We start from the raw sequence: 16,217 nt of genomic DNA, 5'->3' as shown, positions 1-16,217 counted from the left end.
ATGGATTCGATCTCTGGGTTGGGAAGATCCCCTGGAGAAGGGCATGGATCTTCTCACAAGACTTTCAGGATCAAGTGATTCCAAGCCAAGAAACAAAAGCAGAATTGTCCCATTCCTCAATGGATTCGAATGAAAACTGGTAATAAAATCAGGTACAACTCCAAGAGAAGACACTGGAGAAGAACCAAGCTGGGTCTATAAGAAGCCTCTTACATAAAGTGGCACACATGCTGTGTGTTAAGATCACTTGTATATTAACCAACCAAGTCACAGTGACAACATCACTACTGTCTGAACAGCTTATGGGGGAGATGGAATGCTTGGCTCCTGATGTTTCCTGTTTCTTCACTAGCAGTCTATGAGGCTCAGTAATAAATATGTGAAACTTAAAAAAAAGGAAATGTAGACTTGTAAGGGACCTATGGGAACAGTTTCTTACAGTGAGTTACACGAATGTATCCATCTGTCAAAATTTATTGAACCCTACGTTTATGACTTGTGCACTGCACTGTAATTTAATCTCCAAAACAAGGCAAAATTATCTTGTAAAACAAACAAACAAAAAAAGAGAATAAAGTGTGGACAAATTAAGGGGGGGAAAAAAAGAAGGGCGTGGGAACCCACTTCAGTTATTCTTGCCTGGAAAATGCTATGGATAAAGGAGCCTGGTGGGCTTCAGCCCATAGGGTAACAAAGAGTCGGACACGACTGATACAACTTAGCGTGTTACACTTAAAGAGATTCTCCAGTATAGAAAAGGTTAGATATCTCCTGGAAAGAAACTAGGCATTCCTGAGTATGTGGTGAATTCAGTGTTCAGTGCTCTAAGAGACAGGCAGACAATGTGTTTGTTTTGGAGGCTCTGAGGAGTGAGAGGTTAATTCTTTTCAAAGACAGCTTGGAGAACTTATTGGAGGAAGTGTCTTTTGGCTGAGATATATACCCTGGATTTGCATCCCACATATGCAAATTACTCAATTTCAACTATATGACTTTAGCAAAAGAAAATAATTGCAATAAGACAAAATGTACTAGAGTAAGATGAATAACTCAAGCTGCTTCTTAATTTTCATGCAAAAAACTTTTCAACACACTCACAAGGCTGAAATCAAGCCCATGTTCTCATCTGGAGACCCAAATAGGGAAAGTTTGGCCCTAGCCTCCCTCAGGTTATGGGCAGAATTCATTTTCTTGCTGCCGTACCACTAAGATTTCCGTTTTCTTAGTCTTTTGGGCAGGAACCACTCTCAGCTTCCAGAAGTCCCTCTTGGGTCCTTGCCATGTGGCCATCTTCACAACATGGCAGTTTGCTCCTTCAAGGCCCACATAGGAGGGTCTGCTACTCAAAAAAATGATTTTTTAAAAAATACTGTACATTTTTTCACACACAGCCTTTATAGTTGTATGCTATTTAGTATCGAACATATAAGCACATAGAATATGGAGCCAGCCGTTTTGCAGATGAGAAAACTGAGGCCCAGACAAAGAAAGTGACTTGGACAATGAACCTAGGATAGAACCAGGATTGAAATCTGGATTTACTGACAATCAGGCCAAGGTTTTTTCCATGGTGTACACACACACACACACACACACACATATCACAGTTACCCCCAATTCAAACATCTCTTGGTTGAACAACAAAGTTTTTTGAGTATAGGTTCTAGGGACATGCCCCTTGGTTAAGGTATAGGTCAGTCTTTTGGGGGAATATGGGGATTATGTTTGCCTTAGCTGGCTTTACCAATTACATTTCTTTCACCAGTAAAATAAGAAGAATAAATTTTATCTATATTAGGGGGTTGTGGAGATTAAAGGAGTTATCAACACAGGTAAGGATGTAGAATGGGCTTTCCAGGTGGCGCTAGTGGTAAAGAACCCACTTGCCAATGCAGGGGACATAAGGGACACGGATTCCATCCTAGGTCGAGCAGATCCCTTGGAGGAGGGCATGGCAACCCACTCCAATATGCTTGCCTGGAGAATCCCATGGACAGAGGAACCTGGAGGGTTACAGTCCATAGGGTCGCAAATAGACACAACTGAATCAACTTAGCACACACATAAGCAAGGATTTAGAATAATACCTGGCACATAGAGGTCCTAAGAGTGTCGTCATTAATATGGTTTGTTTAACTCTGTAAATCTAGGGCTAGTTCGGGGTAGGGGGTTGTGTTTCTAGAGTGATCAGGACTTGCTGGTTTCATCAGATTCCAAACTGCCCACCAGGCTTGTCTCAGCCTTGCCCCCTATCTCAGAGGGGAAGAGAGAGGGCAGTGGTGAGTTAGTTCTTCAGTGGGCTCATAACTTTGAGCACATGCAAGATCCCATGAGGGATACACCCAGGCTGACACATCTCTGCCCTTTGAAGTGGGGGAACCCCACGCCATTAGGGAGCCCCCAGAGTTCAGCAAAGGCAAGCCCAAGGCCCAGATAGAAGAGAGGCCTCTTGACCTCCAACCCTGGAGCCTGTAAAACTGGGCTAGTTTTGGGACTTCCCTGGTGGTCCAGGGGTTAAGACTCTGTGCTTCCAGTGCAGGGGACACGAGTTTGATCTCTGGTTGGGAAACTAAGATCCCATGTGCCCTGCAGCCAAAAAAGAAATATTCGGCAGGTGCTTACATCTGGGCAAGGATTAGAAGGGCGTGAGCATCTGTTAACTCTGCAAATGTGAGCTCATGTGCACGTGTGTGTTTGTACATGGATGCCTTCATGTAGACACATAGATGTCTGTGTGTATGTGTGTGTACAGGAGTGGCACCTTATTTCTGATTGGAAATGAGATTCCAGGATTACCTTCAACATGATGTCCGGGCCAGGCCAGGGTCCCAGAATACTAAGCCCACTCCAGCGCCAACCAAGGTCAGTAGATGACTCTGTTGCTTTATAGTTCTAAACAAGTAACTTAATCTCAGTGTCTCAGGGTGCCTTAGTTTCTCCACCTATAAAATGAAAATCTGGGGATGAGCTGAGCTCTGAGGTCTTCTCCAGTCCTAACAGTAAATCTCTGCAGTAGAGAAGGATGGGTCCCAGGGGTTTCAGGAGCGGATTCTGCTAGGCTCAGCCACCCCACTTTCATGGTACCTTTGACTCATGAGAAATGTAAGGCTGAGATCTGGCCAATCTGCCTGTACACAGGGTTTTTAAGATTGGGAACAGAATCCAGGCCATTTAGGGGACCAGAGTGTATGACAAGAAACCCTTTCCCTGGGCTTGGGGGACCATAATCCTGTGCCCAATAGAATGCTTCCTGTACCAGGGTTAAGGGTCCAGGTATAGGAGTCTTCTCATACCAATCATTTCTCTTGAGCTGAGCCTTTAAATTTTTTAATTGAAATATATTTTTTACAATGTTGTGTTAGTTTCAGGTATACAGCAAAGTTATTCAGTTATACATACACATCTATATTCTTTTTTTACATTCTCTCCTATTATAAATTTTTACAAGATGTTGAGTATAGTTCCCTGTGCTATACAGTAGGTCCTTGTTGGTTGTCTTATATATAGTAGCGTGTATATTTTAATCCCAAATTCCTAATCTATCCCCCATTCTCCAACCTTTAACTATTGAACCTTTGGTTGGGTCTACTCTATGCCAGGTCCAGCACAGGCTGAGTGAAGTATATAGACAAAGATCCTGCCCTTGGGAGGCCCACAGTCTACTTGGGAAAATACATATACACAATTAGTCTTCATCACTTACTGTTTATTGAACAAATAAATGATTGTACTGTCCATCAAGGTAGTTCTGGACACCTGGGTAGGGACAGGAAAGGTGACCTAGAGGAAGAAGGAGTGAGTAGAATCCTGAAGACAGAAAAACTCTGAATTCAGAAAAGCCTGAACAGAGAATTCCAGGAGAAAGCTTGAGCAAAAGTATGGGTGTGGGAGAATGAAGAGACGATAGGAGTCTAAGCGTAGGACAAGGTGGATGTAAGTGAGGAATAAAGTGAGAGCACTGGGGCTGGATCATGGCAGGTACAAATGCCATGTTAAGGGGCGTGGTACTGTGGGAGCCACAGGAGGTTTTAGTGCAGGCAAATGATGTGACAAGAGAGGCGTATTAGGGATTATCCAGTTTAAGTCAGCAAAAGGTGAAGAGAGGGTATGAGGTTAGTAGGAAGCAGATGTGATGGGGAGAGGCTCAGGGTTGCAAAGAATGAGGATGGTTTGGGGATATCACTCCAAGGGCCAAAGCGCTGCTCCCTCACTCCTACCCCTCTTCCCCAAGCCACTGGGCATTGTTTCCCGGTTCCTTCTGCTAGTTGCTAGGATTGAGGAGTCCCTCTGGGGTTTCAGATTAGGCCGGGACAGGATTTTATCAGCAGGGCAGAAGCTCTGGCCTAGTTCCCTTCCCCCGCAACCCCCCCTCCCAATGAGACAGATGGGCAGTGCTCAGATTCATCTCCACCAGCCCTGCTCTACTGAGAGAGGATGCACAACCTCTGGAGATGCTGAGGATGTGTACTTGTGGTCTTTCCAGCCTCTTCTCAGGCCACTGGGAATGATGGGGGCCTAGAATATGGGACTGGAAGAATCCTGAGGGTGATGACTTTGAAAGAATCTCTAAAAGATAACTTGGATGTTTCAACAGATATGAAAATTGAGGCCCAGAGAGATGACATGACTTGCTTGAGGTCACACAGCAAGTTTGGGGAAAGGACGAAGCCCAGGTCTCCTAGCGGAGGCTGAAGCACCCCCGGGCTTTGATTATCTGGTGCTTGTAGAGCATGGAGAGTGTTGGAGCCAGGAACTATGTGTTCAAATCCTGGCTTTCCCATTTACTATAACTGTGTGACCCTGATTCCTCAACTTGAAAATGGGGATAACACATACCTTTTTGGTTGTTGTGAAGAATAAACACACATATACAGCAGTATGGCACAATGCCTGGCACTCAGTAAGTGCTCAAAAATGTCAGCTAATGGTCTGGCAGCGGCAATAGTTGCTGTTGAATGCATTACTGAGTATGAATCTATATACTAACCATGAGATCTATCTGTTTCCCTGTGTGGTGGTGGTGGTGTTTAGTCACCCAGTTGGGTCTCACTCTCTGCAACCTCACGGACTATAGCTTGCCAGGCTCCTCTGTCCATGGAATTCTCCAGGCAAGAAAACACTGAGTGGGTTGCCATGAGATCTATCTCAGTTTCTCCGTGTGTACATCGGGTTTAATAATCAATCAATCCCTCTCACTTTTCTGTCTAGCCCCAGTAGCAATATGGATTAAATGAGGTGTGTTAGGGCTTCCCAGGTAGCCAGGGGTAAAGAATCTGCCTGCCAATGCAGGAGAGGCAAGTTCCATCTGGAAGTCCCCTGGAGAAGGAAATGGCAACCCACTCCAGTATTCTTGCCTGGGAAATCCCATGGACAGAGGAGCCTGGCAGGCCACAGCCCATGGGGTCAAAAAGAGTCGAACACGATTGAGCACACACACGCACAAGTGTGTAAACGATCCAGTGCAGAGTACTCTCTAGGTCAATGTTTATTTAGCCCAAAACAATTCCTCTCCAAGTTCTACCGGTAAAATTTTCCTGTCAGCCTAACCAATTCGTCTATACTTCCTGCGATCCCCTGGAACCAAGGAAGAGGGTTGTCCCCCACCTGTTAAGCTTGCCCAGCAGAGGAAAAAAAGGAGTGGGAAAGCAGCGAGCGTGTACGGGAAAGAAAGGGAGACAACAAAGGCAGAGCCGGGAGACGGGTGGTGAAGAGGCTGGGGTGCACGAACGTGGTGTGGAGTTGAGAAAAGTGTACAGACTGAGGGACTTGAGTGTAAAGATGCAGGACAAGAGAGGCGGCGGGAGGTGAGGGAGCTGACAGATGCGGAGGGTGTGCAGAAAGATGGGGGTCTCGTAGGAACGAGTGGGAACCCCGCTCTTAGAGAGCTCCGTGGGTCGCCCAGAGGCAGGGCGCTCCAAGCTTCCAGCAGTTGTTTCTCCAGGCCTCCACTTCCCTAGCCTGGGAGTCTGGGATCCCCGCGAGGGAGCCACTAGCCGGCTAGCCGCGGAGGAGGTGGGGAGGGGGGATCCGCAGCCTGGGATTGGCCGCCGCTTGGCCGGGCGGTGACGCGAGGCGGGCGGGCCCCTTTGTGACGTCACAATCAGCTGTTTGAACGTTCCAATTTGTGCCTTGAGTCCAGCAGCCGCGGCTGTAGACTCAAAGCCCCGCGCACGAGCGCAGTCACTCTGAGAGTCCGACGCGCTCCCAACCCAGCCCCCGCGATGCTGCCGGGCCTGTGATCCGCCGCCGATTCCGGGACACTCCGCCTCATAACTACCTCAGCGCCACCTGGGCCCGCCGCACCGCCCCCAGTTCCCAGGTGAGTTCCGACCGGTTTTGGCCTGGGGGGCTCCTGGAGCCTCGGGACACGCCCCGCGCCCCCAGTTCCCGGGTCTTTGTCAGTCTCCGCGGGCGGCTGCCGGGGCTGCATTCTGGGCTCCGGATTGGCTGCCCCAGCCCGGTAGACCGTGACGTCTCTCTATTTGCATATGACTTTGAGACGTCACCAAGGCCGGCACCGCCCCCCCCACCCCCTCCCGACTCGGGTCGCTTGTCCTCCGGTGACCCGTTGGACGCTGGGTCGGAACTGGGCCCAAGAGTGAGGGACGCTGAAGGCAGCGGGACCAGAGGGCCCTCTTGTTTCCTGGGCTAACCCAGGAGCTGAGGTCAAACCTCTGATCTTCTACTTTGTCCTCGAGACCTTAGAGGTTCGAAGAGACTTGAGAGAGGTTCCGAAGGCGCTACTGGGTCTAGATAGGGAGAGGGGGTTGTCACAAGTTCAGGAGCCCCTGAAGCTCGAACTCTAGATCGCTGGGGCAACGCCAGGTAGTGGTGCAATCTCCTCCCTCTGGCTCCAGGCTCTGCGCCCCTGGGACTAACATAATAACATTCTCCTAATCCCTGAAGTGTGTGCAGCGCCTTAGCTGACGTCGTTCCCAGCCCCCGAACTAGGGGTCTTAGAGCCCATTTCATGGAAGGAGAAACCGAGGCCCTGAGAGGGGAAGTGGCTTACTCAAGGTCGTGCAGCTAGTTAGAGTCATGCCTCCCTAGTGAGTGGTGGATGCATTAGCCACTGGCACATACCTAGTAGAAGCTTATTACAAATAACAAGTTACACATCCTCCTTGCACTTAAGACTCTACTTGGGTTAGTTCAGTTCAGTCGCTCAGTTGCGTTGGACTCTTTGCAACCCCATGGACTGCAGCACGCCAGGCCTCCCTGTCCATCACCAATTCAAACTCATGAGTCGGTGATGCCATCCAACCACTTGGGCTAAGCCCCATCCAAATTTGATAATGCTCCCAGGTTTCCTCACTCCTGGATCTTTTCCCAGGAGGTCTCTGGAGACTGGGTCCCCTTTTGAGGCCCCCATCCTCATTCTGTACCTCAGAGTTCTGGAACCCAGAAAATCACTGCCTCCCAGCTGTTTTGGCCACAGAAAGGTGAGTCAATGGCTGCATCAGGGTGTCTCCTGGGCCAGTGTTGGGATGGGGTGGAGATGAGAGTTCCCTCTGTTTGGCTGTCCTTCACCTCCCACCCTGGTGGCTCAGATGGTAAAGAATCTGTCTGCAGTGCAGGAGACCAGAGTTCGATCCCTGGGGTCGGGAAGATCCCCTGGAGAAGGAAATGACCACCCACTCCAGAATTATTGTCTGGAGAATTCCATGGACAGAGGAGCCTGGCAGGCTGCAGTCCATGAAGTCACAAAGAGTTGGACACAACTGAGCAACTATCACTTTCACCTTGCACCCCCAGAGCTGCCAGCTAGAAAGGATTGACCTGGACTAGTGCTGGTGATTACAAAGCGTGTGCTCCCCTGTCTCTGCTCACAGAGAAGCACCGGAGACCCAGCAGGAGAGCCTCTGACTTTCCAAGTAGATGGGCCTATGGGTTGGACCAAGAGTCCTATCTCAGCCTAGACTCTGCTCACAGATGGGCTGGGGTAGAGGTGGCTTGGGGATCAAGTGTTATTCCGGGCACAGCTGTTGCAGTTATTAAAGGGAATCGTTCTCCCAGGAGCAGAACTGGGAATGTGAGAACCAGGAAGTTGGCAGGGCTGGGAAAGAAAAATTCTGGGAGCCTCCCTCTGTGGTCATGAGAGGGGGCGGGCACTGGCTGGCTGGTGAGGTTGTCACTTCTGGCTCTGTCACTGACTTGCTGTGTGACCTCGGGCAGGGAGCTTTCCCAGCCCTAAGCCTTCCTTACCTCAATCTGTTTGTAATTTGAAGAGGCCTGGAGCAGACTCTGGGTGCTCTGGTAAATGCAGGATGAATCTCAGTGCCAGGAACCTCAGACCCTTTTATAGCTGGACAGAGGGCCCCCTGAGAGGGGCAGCAACTTGATCAAAATCTGACTCCTGTCTGACTTCCCCCGTCTCCCCTGCATTGTTATATTTTGGGGACTGTTTACTGAGGGGTTCCTGACTGTGTACACTTTGGACCGAAGGCTCAGTGACCTGGTGCTAGACCTGTTCTGCCACCATCTAGCTGTGTGTCTTTGGACGGACTTATGTCCTCTGATCCTCAGCTTATAAAATGGGCTGGGTGAATATCATGGTTTCTGAAACACCTGTTCACTTTATTTCCATTTTCTCGATGAAGCAGTAGGTCCTTGGAAAGAGGGTGTGCCTCATCAAGGCCCCAGTCTTTCCCTTCCTTCAGGAGGGGTCAAACTCTCTGAATTTTTGGTAACTGAGTCACTAACTCCCTGTGGCTACAAATGGGCTGGGATATGTGGCTTGTGCTGGGCGGGCACTGACTGAGGGTGGCCCAACCTTTCGTAATCCCTGAAAATCTACCACCAGGGAGGCTGACACCCAGGCACCACTTCCTTCTGGAGGCCACTGTGGGGTCTGCAAATATATACATACTCTCTGGGTGTAGAGCTTAGGTGATTCTGTGGCAAGTGTGAAAAATATACCCAGGGATTGGAAGAGGTGCAACAACCATAGAAATACCCCAGGTGGGTTTGCAAAAAGAGTAGAATGCCTCTAGGAAATGGAAGTGTGACTGTATCCCCAGGGAGCTTTATAGAAAGTGTGGAAACATCCTTAGAGGAAAGTGACAAGTGGCTGAGTAGCAAAACTGTTGGCTGTCTTCAGGAGAGTCAAGCTTTAGGGATATCCAGGGGGCCTGGCCAGCAGCCCCTAACCCAGGACTACTTCTAGTCTTGAAGTAGGCTTGGTGTTTCCATTCCTGGAGCAGGGAGTCTCCTTTCTCATCTTCAGCCAGGGAAGGACTGATTGAGGGCTTGAGTCCTGGTCCAACCCTCAGTCCTCATCCTTAAGGGCTCTTGGGGTCTGATAGCTCTCTCCCTCCATCATCATCTCCCACTGACCTGCTGTCTTCCTGGGACCAGGCAACCTGATCTTCCTCCCTAACCAGGGATGCTGTCCTTGAGCAGGAGCTTGGAAATAGTGGGGATGAGGGTGGAGGGCCTGTGGGAATAGGACCTTCATCTGACAGACACAATTGAGATTTATGTAATCACATGGTGAGATGGTAGCTGTTTTGTGGGATTTCTGCTAGTGAGCCCTTTTCAAGCCACACAGGCTCAAGTTTCTTTTTTTTTCTTTTTAAATTTTATTTGGCTGTACCAGGTCTTAGTTGCAGCGCTCGGGATCTTCAATCTTCGTTGCAGCATGTGGGATCTTTAGTTGCGGCATGCGGACTCTTAGTTGCAGCATGTGGGATCTAGTTCCCTGACCAGGGATGGAACCTGGGCCCCTGAGTTGGGAGGGCGGAGTCTTAGCCACTGGACCACCAGAGAAGTCCCCTCAAGTAGTGATTCTTAATCTCTGGGGTCAAGAACTACTGTTTAGGAAATCATGATGAAAACCAAGGTCCTTCTGTTCAGAAAAATACACATGGACCATGGTCCCAGGTCACTAAATAAAAAATGCCTAACCCAGACAGATACCCAGCAAAGGCAATGGAGTACAGTGATCTGGAATCTGCGTGGATTAGAATCCTTCCTCTGTGTCTTACTAGCTGTGAGATTTTAGGCAAATCATCTTATGCCTCTGAGCCTCAATTTCTTCACCTGTAAAAGAGGGCTAATAATTATATCCATTTCCTAGAGTTATTGTGACTATTACATGAGGCAATATAGGTTAAAGGCTTAATACAGTACTTGGCACATGAATATTAGCTATATGGTGATGATGATAATGATGATAAATAATCACAATATTGGGCAATTTCTTCCTTGCCTGGAGAAGTGTTTTTACCCTTTATGGTAGCTGTTCTGTGGGATTGGTCCAGGTTGGACGTCCAGTCCTTTGAGGACCTTCCCTGATAGAGTTTTATATATCAGTCCTAGAGCATGCAATAATATTAACAATTATTAATAATAAACCAGTTGATTAGTTTATTGAATGCTTAGTCTGTATCCAGGTACTGTTCTGAGCACTTTGTGTTTAGCTCATTTAATTCTCATGAGAGCCCAGAAGAGGATACTATTATTAGCTCATTTAATTCCTTTAAGGCCTGAGAGGAGGATACTATTATTCTTGCCATTTGACAGATGAGAAAACTAAAGCACAGATACGTTAAATAACTTCTAAGGTCATACAAAAAACAGAAAAGCCTGAAGGCAGGCTGACTTAGCAGAAAGTGAACAAACAACACACACACACACAAACGTGTAGACATACACATGCACAGGGCAAAGCTTTCCCACACATTTCCATTGTACTCTTATCAATGTTCTGGGTGCTGGGGAAGGTATCCCCAGCCAGGAGTTGGGGGGAGAGCAGTCCCTAGTACTGACTCCTCTCTACCTCACAGGTTTCTGCACTGCCATAGACCATCCCCCTCCCCAGGCCTCTTTGCTTCCCCACCATGCTTCAGCGCCTCACCAGCCTCTTCTTCAGTCCCCCACCACCTGCTGCCGAGGACCCCGACTGCCCCCAAGCCTTCGTCTCTGAGGAGGATGAAGTGGATGGCTGGCTCATCATTGACCTGCCGGGTAAGTCTGGAGCCAGGACTGACTCCTGAGCCTGTGAAGTTTTCATTAGGGCACATAGTCCAGCCATTGAGCAGGGAGCTGCTAGGGGACTGGGGAGTTCCCAGGGCAAATAGGGGCTGAGGCAGTAGCATTGGAGGTAGGGGTAACAGCGCCCTTCCATGCAAGCTGGGGCTCTCTCCTGGCAGAGGTGTTGCAGTCCACACCTCACGCGCCCTAGGGCAGCAGGTCGAGACTTGTGGGTGGCCCCTGGGTGTGACTGGCGGGGCTGCGGGGCTGACTAACGATGCCCTTTCTCTCCCTGTCCCATTGTGTCCGGTATGTGTGTCTCCCCACTGCGCCCCCTCCTTCCGTAACCCATAGACAGCTTCACAGCTCCACCCAGCCCCGGGGCTGCCGCTGCCCCGGCCGGCCGCCCTCCGCCCGCACCCTCCTTGATGGATGAAAGCTGGTTTGTTACCCCTCCGGCCTGTTTTACTGCAGAGGGGCCTGGACTCGGGCCTGCCCGCCTCCAGAGCAGCCCCCTGGAGGACCTCCTCATCGAGCACCCCAGCATGTCCGTTTACGTGACCGGCAGCACCATAGTGCTGGAGCCTGGCCCTCCCTCCCCGCATCCAGAAGACGACGAAGCTGCCCTGCCTGACGGAGACTCTAGCGACGGGTGAGCGGGCCGGGAGCGGAGCCTGGAGGCCTACAGAGGAGTGTCTTGGAGCCCAAGAACCCCCTGGCACTGCCCGGGAGGACGCTTTAGAGGCGGGTGTTCGAGGCAAAGGCCGGGGCCGATGGGCCAGGATGTAGCTCGGCCTGAAGGCAAAGGAGCCTTTGAGATTGGGAGAGGCGTGGCTTCGTGGCTGGGGCGGGGCTTGAGAAAGACTGGAGCAAAGGCTTGGGGTCTGTAGAGGTTGGAAGGGCGAGGCCGCAGCGCTAAGGAGGTGTGGGGATAGGGTACAGAATGCCAGGGTCGAATCGGAAGTTGAAGCTGAGCCTTCACGGGGCCACATTTACCCGTTTTAGAGTCTAGGACCGAGGAGGCATCTCCGGGGTGGGTGGCTTGGAGGAAGGGCTGGTACCCACGAGAACGGCGTTGGGCGCCCCCTTCTGAGCAGAGACCAAATCTTGAGGAGGGTGCGGGGACAAATGGGAGGTGCCAGCTTTCCCCTCGATCTGTCCAGCCCCGACTGACTCGCTGTCTCTCCCCGCAGGGAGCTGGCGCCTGCTCGCCGCGAAGCCCGGGCCCTGCACCACGCCGCCCCTCTGCCGGCGCGGGCTGCGCTGCTGGAGAAGGCGGGCCAGGCGCGGCGGGTGCAGCGGGCCCGGCAACGGGCCGAACGCCACGCGCTGAGCGCCAAGGTGGTGCAGCGGCAGAACCGCGCCCGCGAGAGCCGTCCGCGCCGGCCCAAGCACCAGGGCAGCTTTGTCTACCAGCCCTGCCAGCGCCAGTTCAACTACTGAGCTTCCACCGCCGTGCTGCAAACCCCTCGCTGACTCCCGACCCCATCCAGCCCCTCCGCCGCAGCCAGTGTGCTGATCGAGGGGGCGCCTGCAGCCCACCTCGGGCTGGATACCACAGCCTCCCTTCTTAAGTGTGTGAGGTGGGCTGATCGCCCCTCTCTCTCACTCCTACTTCCCTTTCTCTGATCCTCTAATCCGCCTCTGAACACACCCCTCACCCCGCTCCGCAACACCCCACCCCCCTCCCCGCCCCAGCCCCGCTCTCACCTTCTGGCCCCTTCTGGCATCTAATCCTCCATCTCCCCCACTGACGGTCGGTCTTTCTTCCCTGGTTCCCCTTCTGGATCTTTGCTCTGACACTCTCCATCCCCATCCCCATCCCTCCAGTCCTCTATTTCCGGCCCACTCCTGTTTCTGAGACTGTCTTCTTCCAGTCTCATATCTGGCTCATTCCCTACCTTCAGCTCCCACATTACAAGCCTCACTCTATCTAATGTTTGGACCTGCATTCACTCCTGCTCCCTTATTACTCAGTGATTCTCCCAGTGAGACTAGAGGGTTCTGCCTTTACTCTCCCCCTTCCCTCTCCTCTGGATGCTGGGCTCCCTGAAGTTGCTCAGGCATGGAAAGGTAAGGTATGTGGGAAAGGACTGTGAGATGTGAGTTAGTGGGAGAAAGTGGAGGGAATCGAGGAAAAGAGGAAAACCTATTGGAAAGGTAGTCAGGTCAAGTGGGTTGAGATGCTGTAAGGAGCAGGGCACAGTAGGGGCTCACACTGTGCTTGCTCAGAGAGGCCAAGCCTTGCTCTCAAGCTGGAGCCTGGAGTCTACTCCCTCATCCCTTTTCTATAATTCACCTCCCAAATCTCTTCCTGAAATCAAACCCTCTGCAGATCCCTGTGTCTGAAGGGCTTAGTTAGTACCTTGCTACCCTTACCTGCAACATGTCAACTTAGCAGTAAAGGCAGGGCAAAGCCCTGCCATCCTAGATATCTGTTCATATGCCCAAGGTGCTAGAACTAGCTTAGGAGAGATGCAGGCTGGAGGGATTCTAGGCAGGGGAAGGACACACCCCAGAATAAGAATGCAGAATGGTGATGCTGGGGAGGACAAGCTGTGGGGTGAAGCCATCCCAAGAATGGCAGTTCAGCCTTTATCTTGCCTCTGGCCTGGTATTTCACACTCTGCCAGGATGGCTAATAAACAGTCTTGGGTAGGAGGCCAGGAGCCCCACTGCCCCAATCCCCATAGTCCCTACCCAGGTTCAGGGCCTTTAAGGAGGGCTTTCTTCATTTTCTTTCCCAGGGCTCTCTCCCTTTCTAGGCTGCTGGGGAGAAATAGGTACCCTACGGTTTCCTCTTCCCTTCTCCTCCAGTAAGTACCTGGGAGAGGGGACCTGGATACCTGGATGAGACACAGGGGACAGGGCAGTCAGCTTTCTCCTTCTCACTGCAGGATTGAATTTTGGGCTCAGACACCAGCAACAGCCTCTTGGGATGCCCCGAGTTGCTTCTCCTTTCCTTTTTCTAACTGTCCTTTTCTAGTATGTGCTCTTTCTTCCTGGAAACTTTTACTATTTCCTGTTACATACTAACATAGGTCTTCCCCCTCACTCCAGTTCTAGGTTTCTAGGCCTCGTGGCCATGCTGAAGTTTAGAGAAAACTCTGCAGTTCCATGAGGGCAAAGGCAGCTGCCCTCCCTGACCTGCTAACCCTAGGCCTCATGGGGGGTGTATGGATAAGGGAGCGGGTAGCCCTACAGATGTTGGGATAGGGACAGAGGAAGCCCTGTTGGGGTCTCCTGCACAAGGGAATAAGCCACATTTACAATATAAAAGCAGTTCAAAGTCCCCATACTGGCCCACTAGGGCTCCAGTAGTTGACAGCCTTGCTTCTCTCCCCAAGGTTACAACCTAGTCTCTGATTCTTCCAGCTACTCCTTGGTTACATCACAGCCAGCTTAGGGTCTTCAGCACTTCCAAGAGCTGAAACTCCCTCCAGCACTTCTTACCTACTCTTTCGCTGCCAGCTGGAGCTTAGGCTCAGTTCTGGGCAGTGCTGTTCACAACCCTTCTGTGGGGGAAAAGTGAGTTAGAGCATTTGGCTCCAGTTTTGGAAGGCCCCTACCTTACCCATAATTCTGAAGGCTCCTGTAGTTCTAGAACCCTCCAATATCATCACCTAGCTGGCTGCAAGGCTCATATTTTTTTACTTTCTTATAGATTTCTGTAGCATTTGAGTGTGGCAATATTTTAATTCTGTATAGATCTCTAAGAACCAACACTAGTTGGTCTCCTGTTTGTCTGACTCCTGAAGCATCAGACCTCGTCATACTGTACTGACTGTGTATGTGCCTTTCACCTTGAGCATGCTTCAGGATTTTTTTTTAAACCACAGAACTTGAATACATGAGGGAACCAGAACTCACAAAGTCCTATGCAACCTCAGACAGGAGGAGGTTAGAGAGTCTGTCCTTATGGATGTTTTTAGAGACCCTGGAGAAGTCTGTTCCAGACTGTATTACTTCATGTCAGCACGACCAGCGCTTTGCCAAAACTCAGTACGTGAGAGGGACCCGTTTCTAGAGTGTGTCCCAGTTACATTAAAGGACAACTTCCAGTAATTCCCCAATACAGCTCTCTTCAAGCTGGGTTTCATTTCCAGCTCTTGCCAGTCTGGCCCCACCAGGGTACCATGTGTGTATGAATGCAGTGTGCTGCTGTTTTTGAGTATGCTTGCTCCCTGACCCTTGTCTGGAACCCTGGTAGTCTGCTCTGACACATGATGTCAGGTACAATGAGGATCCCACCAGAGCTCCTGGATGACTCCTCAGATCCATGTGGGTTTCTGTGAGGGGACTGAAGGCAGACATAACATGGCCCCTTGTACCTTTCCTCTTGCCCTGCCCCCTGGTTCCAGGTGGAACCAGTAAGATGAGTGCATCCCTCTTGGGTGTTTTGTGTTGAGACCGGCTGAAAAGAGGAGACTCTGGTTGACCATGTTGTGACATGTTGCAGACTTGAGGACACAACCCCCTCAGCCTGGTCACGTGGCATGCCTGTGGATGTGTGTAACAGGATTCTGATTGTTAAGACTGTAATGTTATTCCTCAATGGGAGAAAAAGTTAATATAATGAAAAACAAATAAAAATCTATTTAAAGCACATTATGCTTTCTTTCTGAGTAGAGCTCAAGTTGAAGCACTTTGCAATCTCACACACAGTACTGACATAGTGTGTTATTATAAGGCTGGGTTTGGTTCTGGTTGTGCGTGTGTCATACAGGGGAGGAAAAGGGTAGATGAGCTTGCCGGTGACAGAGCCAGACAATGTGGTGTGACTCAGCAATAACTTTTAGAAAATCCTGATAATGCAAGACACGTTTTAAAAAATGAGAATAAGAACATGAGAATCACCAATTCATTCTTTGGGTCTCAGGCACTGGCTTATGGAGCCACTGCTGGGGAAGGGATGGAGTATATGTCTAGCTATAGGAGACACAGCAGAAGGCTGGGTAAAGACCAAGGTAAAGACAAGACCTCAAGCATTGATGTCCCCTGAATGTTGGGGGTAGGAGAGGGGCAGAAGCATCTGGTTTAGAGACCACAATTTTTAATGTAAGGACAGAGCCAGGAAAGGGAGAAACCTAGGCATGTTCATAAGTCACCCCGAGCCATGGTGATGCAAATTAGAAACAGAGCAGCCAAAGAGTGGAACACAGTGGGTATCTCTGAACTACATAATGCAAAATGACCACTTTTATTTGGGAGCTGCTCCATCTAACCACAGATATGGACTGAAG

General features: G+C 50.3%; 1 protein-coding gene and 1 pseudogene across 4 annotated transcripts; both read left to right on the top strand.

Moving 5' to 3' along the window:
• Positions 1-396, top strand: LOC147360351 (large ribosomal subunit protein eL39 pseudogene; annotated as a pseudogene).
• Positions 397-6,150: 5,754 nt separating this feature from the next.
• Positions 6,151-15,580, top strand: TP53INP2 (tumor protein p53 inducible nuclear protein 2). Of its 4 annotated transcripts, none has more exons than XM_086332263.1 (5): positions 6,151-6,319; positions 7,334-7,442; positions 10,788-10,968; positions 11,449-11,626; positions 12,168-15,580. In XM_086332263.1, exons 3-5 carry the CDS (start codon positions 10,842-10,844, stop codon positions 12,415-12,417), a joined length of 555 nt encoding a protein of 184 aa, XP_086188389.1. In that variant the 5' UTR covers positions 6,151-6,319; positions 7,334-7,442; positions 10,788-10,841; the 3' UTR covers positions 12,418-15,580. The 4 variants fall into 4 exon arrangements, with proteins under 4 accessions (XP_086188389.1, XP_086188387.1, XP_086188388.1 ...); XM_086332261.1 differs by having other exon boundaries at positions 11,329-11,626; XM_086332262.1 differs by lacking the exon at positions 7,334-7,442.
• The last annotated feature ends 637 nt before the right edge of the window (positions 15,581-16,217 follow it).

Source organism: Bos grunniens, chromosome 13 (genome assembly GCF_055505025.1).
Source record: "Bos grunniens cultivar Pamir isolate PY7600 chromosome 13, Bosgru_T2T1.0, whole genome shotgun sequence".
Taxonomy (NCBI): domain Eukaryota; kingdom Metazoa; phylum Chordata; class Mammalia; order Artiodactyla; family Bovidae; genus Bos; species Bos grunniens.
The sequence above is the reverse complement of the archived record's forward strand: the minus strand, read 5'-3'. Positions and strand labels throughout refer to the sequence as shown.